Source organism: Sinocyclocheilus rhinocerous, unplaced genomic scaffold, assembly GCF_001515625.1.
Source record: "Sinocyclocheilus rhinocerous isolate Xijiao unplaced genomic scaffold, SAMN03320098_v1.1 scaffold952, whole genome shotgun sequence".
Taxonomy (NCBI): domain Eukaryota; kingdom Metazoa; phylum Chordata; class Actinopteri; order Cypriniformes; family Cyprinidae; genus Sinocyclocheilus; species Sinocyclocheilus rhinocerous.
This window is the reverse complement of record NW_015641498.1, coordinates 413,622-423,355: the sequence shown is the minus strand read 5'-3', so window position 1 is coordinate 423,355 and position 9,734 is coordinate 413,622. Positions and strand designations below refer to the sequence as shown.

The 9,734-nt window shown below is 35.5% G+C and overlaps 1 protein-coding gene and 1 pseudogene across 2 annotated transcripts in view; one reads left to right on the top strand and one right to left on the bottom strand.

The window, feature by feature from the left end:
• LOC107755145 (uncharacterized) overlaps positions 1-5,469 on the top strand; it is a 7,443-nt pseudogene extending 1,974 nt beyond the window's left edge.
• Positions 5,470-7,963: 2,494 nt separating this feature from the next.
• The window catches only part of scyl2 (SCY1 like pseudokinase 2), a 21,504-nt gene continuing 19,733 nt past the window's right edge, over positions 7,964-9,734 (bottom strand). For both annotated transcript variants that reach the window (XM_016571867.1, XM_016571868.1), the window contains one exon: positions 7,964-9,296. In XM_016571867.1, coding sequence (XP_016427353.1) covers positions 8,676-9,296 — 621 coding nt within the window. In that variant the 3' untranslated portion in view covers positions 7,964-8,675. The remainder of the gene's footprint in view (positions 9,297-9,734) is intronic.

Sequence of the window (9,734 nt, the reverse complement as noted above, 5' to 3'; positions counted from 1 at the left end):
AAAGGTGGTTCATGTTCGAGAACCCTCCAATGTGTCTGAATTACAACAATTCTGCATAGATGAGTGGACCAAAGTTCCTCCACAGCGCTGTAACAGACTCATTGCAAGTTATCGCAAATGCTTGATTGCAGTTGTTGCTGCTAAGGGTGGCCGAACCAGTTATTAGGTTTAGGGGGCATACACTTTTTCACACAGGGCCATGTAGTTTTGGATTTTGTTTTCCCTTAATAATAAAAACCTTCATTTAAAAACTGCATGTTGTGTTCACTTGTGTTATCTTTTACTAATATTTAAATTTGTTTGATGATCTGAAACATTAAAGTGTGACAAACATGCAAAAAAATAAGAAATCAGGAAGGGGGTCAACACTTTTTCACACCACTGTAAGTTGTTCTAGACATCTCTGCCAACTAAACCAGCATACACCAAATATAACATACATTTATAGTCTGTTTATAACCCTTTATTTTGTTTTCTCTCTTATTTCTGTAGGGATCAGGTGGGAGGTCATCTTCGATTACAATTGATTTTATAGAGCAGCAGTACAACAGAAACCCAAGGGGCTCAGTCCAGTTTACTGTAGGAAGCACGACTTACAAGGTGGACTTCACTGGTAAGTAGACAAATGAGACTGACCTTCATGGCTATGACACAATATTTTAGTGTATTTCTCTTGAAATTAAGAACCGTCAACTTCCTGTGTAAGAAATTGTTTTCATGTGTGTGTTTAGTTTTTTTGGAATGTTGTAGCCATGACTCAAACCAATCTGTCCACATACATGTTGAGGAAAGTGAGACGGCGGCCAAAATTCAATGAAGTAGTAACAGACAACAGCAGTAATCAAAACAGGTATCGCTTTATTAGTTCTAGCTGTGACTTAAAGGGTTAGTTCACCCAAAAATGAAAATTAGCTTGTGTTTTACTTACCCTCGAAGCATCCTAGGTGTATATGACTTTCTTCTTTCAGACGAATCCAGTCGGAGTTATATTAAAAATTGTCCTGGCTATTCCAAGCTGTATCATTGCAGTCAGCGGGTGTTGCAGTTGAACAGTCCACAAGTCGTCAAATAAAGCTCGTAATAAATAATAAAAATATAATAAATACTAAAACGTGCCGCAGACGGCTCCGGGGGATGAATAAAGGCTTGTTCTCTCTCCGCATTCGTCACTAATCACGCAACGCCGACGTACTACCGCCTTCCGCCGGAACGGATCCGCGTATGACAGATAACGGAAGTGAGAGAAAAGTGTTTATTACATTTGAAATATGGATATTTTTCTTACAAAAACTCATGGATTCGCTACAGGGGGCCTTTATTCATCCCTCAGAGCCGTCTGTGGTACGTTTTATTATGAATGCGTGAGCTTTATTTGACGACCTGTGGACTGTTCAACTGCAACACCCGCTGACTGCAATGATAGAGCTTGGAATAGCCAGGACAGTTTTTTATATAACTCCGAATGGATTCGTCTGAAAGAAGAAAGTCATATACACCTAGGATACTTCGAGGGTAAGTAAAACACAGTCTAATTTTCATTTTTGGGTGAACTAACCGTTTACTGCCTCTGGTTTGACTTTATTCACGAAATACCAGAATGAATTACAGTGTAAATTGTTTGTAAATTTTTGCATTGAAAGCAATAATTTATCTTGGAATGGTTTTACAAAGTCATATCGTAACACTGTTTACACTCTTTAAGAAGTTAACCTACACATTGTGTGTGTGTGTGTGTGAAACTATTCTTATAAAACGGATAGTTCCGGTTCTTGATTCTGATTGGTTGAGCCAAGTTCGAAGCTGTTGTAAATTACTCTACAAACATACACCTTTATTTACATTTGTGTGTTGCTCGGCAACCAAATTTATAACAGCTAAGGGGCGTTGTTAGGCACAACGCGAAGCGCGAACCACGGCTTCTTGGGGCTTATTGCTTTATCGTAACTATACTCTATACAAAAATGATAAGTGGCATTGCTAAATGTAAAAATGTTTTATTCTTGTAGTGCCACAGTATTTACACTCTTCAGGAAGTCACCTTATGAAATTATGTATAAATTGTTTGTAAAAACCTTCTTGTGTAAATTGAATGTGTAGTTTAGGTAAGATTTTTTTTTGTATTAATTCTAATAACTCCACAGTATTCAGAAAGTCAACTTTTTTTCCTTTAAACCATTCATTTCAAAATGAAATGTAACATTCATGTAAGATTTGTTTTTTTTTTCAAATTCTAATAGCATCACTATTTATTCTCTTCAAGAACCCGACCTAATAATTTATTCTTAAATCATTCATAAAATGATTCTTATGTAAATGTAACTAAATATAACCTAAAAAGTAATATAAACTAAATTTGACATTTATGTTAGAATGATTTGACAAATTCTTATAGCAACACGGGAAGCCTTACAATTTTATGTATTTAAATTGTTAATTAACTATTTTTGTAAACTGAGTGAGCAAGAATAGTTTTTACAAATTCGTATTTTTGCAAACTCCACAGTGTTTACACTCTTCAGAAAGTCGATGTACAAATTAAATGTCCATGAAACAATTCTTTTATAAATTAAATTTAACAATTACATAAGAATTATTTAACAAATTCTTAAACCATTTTCACCTTTTCACAAATGTTTCTGTTTATAAATGTTATCTTACATAAACTAAGACATATAGTTTTATTAATTTTAAAGCAACATTAGTACTCTTCAGGAAGCCAATATACAACTTTGTTACAAATTGTACAAACATTCTTATGTAAATTTGATGCAACAATTTATATAAGATTTTTTTAAGTCGCAGTGTTTACACTACAATATTGTACAATGTGTTTAATCAACTGTATTATCAACTATTTGTGTGTTTTAATCAACTATTTATAGAAGTTCCTTTGTCTCATTTTTCATGAAGAATTCCCTATATCTTCAAAACTGTATTTGTCAACAAACACCAAAGCCTTTGCTTTCTTTTTATCACATGTAGTTTACCAACTCTGGCATCTCCTTTAGCAAAACCGTCAAATTCTTCCTCTCATTACATCTGGGAGTTTATGGGGGATGAGGGTATTTGGACCGAGTACCAGAAACCAGTGAGTTCTAGTGTCTATACTCAACCTAACAACACTGTTAAAACATCCAGTTCCACTTATTCAGTCAACTGAAATTGAATGTGAACTTGACGTTTAACCAAACAGTTCATTGGGCTTGTTTTGTGTGTCTACAGTGATGTTTGCTGGATACTGCAGAAATCGAGAGCTTGTATCAGCTTAACCCACAGTGCCAAGTTTCATTCACAGTCAGACGATTCTCTTTACACTCTTTACTTTAGTGGTAAGATACAATAAGACATTATCACAAAATATTCAGATGTAGAAGTCTGCAGTGTACTATTAACACAAGGAAAAGCAGAAGCCTTTTGTTCTAAAATGTCTGCTAAGGAATGTCTCGTAAGAAGAGCAATGTTGAAAACTTGATGTCAAGGTTACTGTATGCCTATTGTTGTGTAGGCTATATATAGTCTTTGTCACAACTTCATGTTTACAGGAATGTATCAAGTAAACAATAAATATGGTACAAAAAGAGCTGTCAGGAGAAATGCCAGTGGGCTCCAGCCAACAAACAGGTATTAATATATATATACATATATTAGTGCTGTCAAACGATTAATCGTGATTAATCGCCTCCAAAATAAAAGTTGTTGTTTGCATAATAAATGTATACATATTATGTATATATAAATACACACACATGCATGTATATATTTCAGAAAAAAATGTTGTTTATATATTAAATATATTTATAATATAAATTATGTGAATATAAATATAGACATGCAAATACATGTAAATATTTTCAAAATATATAATGTATGTGTGTGTATTTATATATACATAATATACACAGAACACTCACATATATTATGCAAACCAAAACTTTTATTTTGTATGCGATTAATCTTTTGACAGCACTAATATACATATATACAGTATATATATATATATATATATACATATATACAGTATATATATATATATATATTAGTAACACCTTTTATTTCACAATTATGACTTTTTTTTCTAAGAATTGCAAGTTTATATCTCACAATTCTTACTTTTTTCTCAGAATTCTGCATGTGTATGCAATCAGGTCATGTGTCTAAAAATTTGGGGGGGAAAAGAATTAAGAGATGTAAACTCAGATTTCATAGAAAGAATTCAGAATTGTGAGATATAAACTGAAAAAAGGCCTGAATGTGAGATAAAAAATGTGCAATTACCTTTTTTATATTTGTATTCCGAAATAAGCTTCCATTTATTTCGTAGTCAAGAAAAATAGTTACGTCTCAAAATATTATCAAATGGATTGCTTCTTTAAAATAAAATTAAATTAAATATTGGTTTTATTGATGTTGTTATGTGTGCATTCAAATAAATACTGTTCTCTTATCGCAGTACATCGTCACATGCTTGCTGGCAGTTCAAAGACATGGATGGTCAATGGAAGGACTATATTAAAGTAAATAAACCTTTACAAAACTCATTTTTATATACATTTATTATTAATATTTTAAGTGACGGTTGCAGAAGTTAAGTGGTCTTATGGGTATCTTGCTAGTGAATTAATTCTATAACTGTATCCAGGTGATTTATTCAGAAAAATAAACAGCAGTTTACAAAAATATGTCTAATGCGGCTTTCATGCTGTATTCTGTATTCTTGCACAACAACACTACGACAGTCACGCATTTTGCGTTCTGCGTCAGAAACTTGGACTTTGTCTTTGTGTAGGGTGGTTCTTGGGGATGTTGCAGTGTGTCAAGTCAAGATATTGAAGCGCAGTACCAGCAGGACTCCACTGGGATAATGAGTTTGAGAGTGGGCAGATTCAGCAATGAGCTAGACTTCTCAGGCGTGTGAATGCACAGACTAACAGAAATACACATTATTTACTACAAATGACTTTAAGTCACTTGTGTTTTGTTGCAGACATGACCCAGACCAACCTGTCCACTAACACCACGAGATCTGTACGCCGCCTTTAGCAATAAGACCTCACCTGCCTCTTTTTATGCTTACTTTAATATTTACTTGTAGCTTTATATGAATGATCTCAGGACGCCGGTTCACGCAATGTCTTCTGGCCATTCTCAGAAAATGTGATACAAAATATCAAAATTATGTTCACTTTGTCCATGCTATCCCATGTGCCTATATTGTTTTATTAATTGCCATAAAAAGTGGTTCTCGTGGTGATTATGTTCTTGAAACGGTGTTGTTCCTATATTTCCGTTTATGCAACAATTGACCAAAATTTGCTAAAATAATTTTCTTCACATACAAATAAAGATGACTCTCATGAAGAACAAGTCCAGGTCACTTTTAATAAATTGCACCAATATCTTCATGACAATGAAGCATAGTAGCACACCCTTCCAAATTAATTTTTTTTAATTAAATAATAAATACAACTATGGTTTATAATCATTTTTATCACTTAATTGAAATTATGGAAACAATGTCAATTTTAAAAGTCTTAAAATAGGTTACTATTAGGCTTTTCTAATATATGTATATAAAATGGGAAATATGACCTGCACTTTTCTAGACGGACTACATTAGATGAATATTTGCAATGTCAGTCTGATGAATTGTATAATTGATTGAATCAGTAAAGACTAGCTAGCTGTGGACCAACTGTTACTGTTTTCTACTCCGAAACATATTTTTCATAAAGTAAAATGATGCATATTCAAATGCTTTTCTTTCTACTTCTAAACTATCTGTGGTGCCATATGCTTCAATAACATCCTCTATGCTTCAATAATAACAAGAATAATAAGAAATGACTGAATTGAAAAGGTATTACCCTTTAAATAATCAATTTATTTGATTCCAAAATCACCATCTTTCCAACCATCCAGTTCACTTTTTTAAAATTAAAACAATCCAAATGTTTTATCTACATTAATCGAGACTATTTGAAAACTGCATGTAGTGAAACACTCATACAGAAAGTTCTTTTCACAATCTCCATCACAGACCTGTTATTGCACAACTCTCAACATAAGGCCTCTCATTCATAAGACCAGGAAAAGCATTCCCTTTGAATAAAACCTGTCTGGATATTAAAGATTCTCCTCAGGAAAGTGATTCGCTTGCAACAGTATAAAAAAAAAAAAAGTGGCAGTTCACCTCTATTTACTGTACACTTCATTCATGTTTTGTTTTTCTTCAGAAATAATACACATTTTGGTGATTTGCTGTGTTGCAGTGGTCTGTTTGGTCATGATACAGAATCACATGATAAGGAATTCAATTGGTCACTTCCTACAACAGGAAACTGCCCATATAATGACAAACAAAAAAGTGGGCCTAATGTAATGATCCGTAACTTCCCCAAGAAACACAACATTACAAGATAATACAGACTGAACAAACACAGGGTAGGAAGTAACAGCAGAGAACCAAAAGGGAAACAAATGTATCGGGCTTCATTCATGAAACACATACTTCTGTTACAACTTGGTTGTATACAATATGCTACAATTTACCATTTATAGCTGCAATTTATCCAAATAACTATAGGAAACGCATTTTATCCCCAAACCTAAATGTGCAAACTGTATATTTTGCATAAATTGCTTTCTGCATTGACAATTAAGCTAATTTTCCAGCAATTCTCATTACGAAAAAAAAAAAAAAACTCAAAGTCTGATCAATCTTTTCACACATTACAAAAATGTAAAACCTCATTTTTGTAATGTGTGAAAAAAATTGATCGTTTTCAGTATCATGATGCAAAAAATGATACATACAAAGTTGCAAGTAGTTAAAGGGATAGTTCACCCAAAAAATTACATTTTGATGTTTATCTGCTTACCCCCAGGGCATCCAAGATGTAGGTGACTTTGTTTCTTCAGCAGAACACAAACGAAGATTTTTAACTCAAACCGTTGCAGTCTATCAGTCTTATAATGGAGGTGAATGGGAATCACGGCTTTGAGAGTAAAAAAAAAAACATACACAAACAAAACCAAATGAAACCCTGCGGCTCGTGACGATACATTGATGTGTAAAGACACGAAACAATCAGTCTGTGCAAGAAACTGAACCGTATTTTTATCGTTTTTTACCTCTGATTCACTGCAACTGTCCTGAGCGCGTTCTCAACAGCCGTCGCGTGATGCGTCTTCTTCTTCTTCTTGCTTTACGGCGGATCGCAGACTTATAAGTGCATTACCGCCACCTATCTCTCAAATGGACCATTGAGACTCCTAATTGAGATTGTAGATAGAGTGTCAATGGTCCACTTGAGAGATAGGTGGCGGTAATGCACTTATAAGTCTGCGATCCGCCATAAAGCAAGAAGAAGACGACTCCTCACACGCCTGCTGTTGAGAACGAACGCGCTCAGGACAGTTCGGACATTGCGGTGAATCAGAGGTAAAAAACTATATAAATACTGTTCAGTTTCTTGCACAGACCGATTGTTTCGTGTCTTTACACATCAATGTATCGTCATGAGCCGCAGGGTTTAATTTGGTTTTGTTTGTGTATGTTTTTTTTTTACTCTCAAAGCCGTGATTCCCATTCACCTCCATTATATGACTGACAGACTGCAACGGTTTGAGTTAAAAATCTTCGTTTGTGTTCTACTGAAGAAACAAAGTCACCTACATCTTGGATGCCCTGGGGGTAAGCAGATAAACATCAAATTTTCATTTTTGGGTGAACTATCCCTTTAAGTATAGAGCTAAATCTTTACTATTATATTACAGTAATGCATATTTATTTATAATTAAGCACATTTGACTTTGTCTTTTAAAATATGACCCTTTATCCGAGAGAGTTTAAAAAACAAGAAATTTACAAAAAATAAATCTGCTACGCGTTTCATGAATGAAGCTCATGGATTCTGTTTTACACAAACTCACTTTAAAGTACTGACAACATCCCAACAACATCTCAAAACCTACATGTTTTAATATAATTTTTAGCTCCATTACATTTAGTGCACCTACAGTATGAAGACAGTGTCCTTCCTTTAAGATATTTTACCTCAGTGGATCATGTATCAGTATGAAACTCAAACAATAATCACCAGATACAATATATACACAATTATAAAAACACTCATTCCGGCCCAAACTATGGACTACACCACCTCTTCCTTTACTTATCGCATGATAGAAACTTCCTTTTGCCAGACACCATCAGCAAAACAGCAAATCCTGAGGCCATAGATGCCGTTTGCTCTGGTAAACGAAGTCGGCTCATTCAGGCGAGAGGGGAACATGAGGCTCAATCAAAAAGGAATTGAAACCAAAAGTGCTTGAGTTTGTTACTCCTTTTGTATCTTCTGGGGCACATTGCAAGTCCAACGATACAACGAATGCAAGGTATCCACCAACTGAAGCAGCTTTCGATGAAAGAGCCCAAGCTTTCTGTGAAACATGATGTTTGTTTGGTGCCGTCGATTCACTCAAAAAGATAAGTGCACCATTGAAAGGGCTAAAAAAAAAAAAAAAGACAAAACAAACCAGAATAACTTTTAAACACTGTCCTTCAAGGACACCGTGTCCAACCATCCAACCAAATTTTGACTGTCATCGTCACTGCTTATGTTGTTTCATTTTGATTCCCACACAAGGGGGAACGCGAATGAAAGGCAAATGTTTTATCCGAAGAGGTCCTTAAGATCGTTGTTGACTGAAGCGCTTTGCTTCATCACCCCAGCGTTGATTGTTGAAGAGGCCACAGGTTGCGAGAAGTTCTGAGGATTGAAGAACGGGTTTGCTTGCATTCCAAAGCCACCCTGAACTCCCGTCATCCCCATCGGAGTCGCCTGCATGGGTGCAGTCTGGCCTGTACCAAACTGATTGAGCCACGGGGAAGGTGCAGTGGCTACTGGGGCCGGTTTAGGGGCCATTTGGTTCATGCTGACTTTGGGTTTGCTAGAAGCGAAGAGGGAGTCTAGGGCGGACATGTCATTGGGCTTGCTGGGTTGGTTTTGGTTCTGGTTCTGGGTGAGGGCACTGAAATTTGGAGTGCTGGTAGTGGTGGCCATGCCTCCGTAGAGGCCTGGAGCAGTGGGTCTCATGCCCATTCCCATACCTCCCGTCTGGAATCCCATGGGTGAGTTGAAACCATTGCTGCCCATTCCACCCATGGTGGGTCCAGCTGGGAAGGTAGAGGATATAGTGCCGCCCTGCATGGGCATCGTCCTGGTCCCAGAGTTCAAAGAGAGGTTGTTCAGAGATGTCATGTTGTTCAGAAGACTGCTGGTCAGATCCTTTGCCTTGAACAATAAAAGTCAATAAAATAAATATTTTTTTAAAAAATGTAAAAAATAAATAAAAATCTTTAGTTATAGTGCATACATCCCAAAAATCTAAATCCACCCTTTTAACACGGGTTGGGAATTGAAAATCAATTCCAATTCCAGAATCAGATACTTAAAGGGTCATGAAACCTCAGACTACTTTTTCTGAGATTTTAGCAGAGGTGTTTATGTTGCACATCATAGAAGACAATGTTAGCATCCGATAATTTTAACTGTTGGAGAAAACTGGTTGAAAATAGAAAACTGTTTTCATCTTCCGGGTTTAAAATCTACATTGTGTTGACGTCACAATTTGTGACGTGGCAATGGACTATATATAGTACATCAATGATGGGTCGGTGTCTATTAAATTATTAATGAACCTGCGTGTTCTTATCCTATGAGAAGACGCTT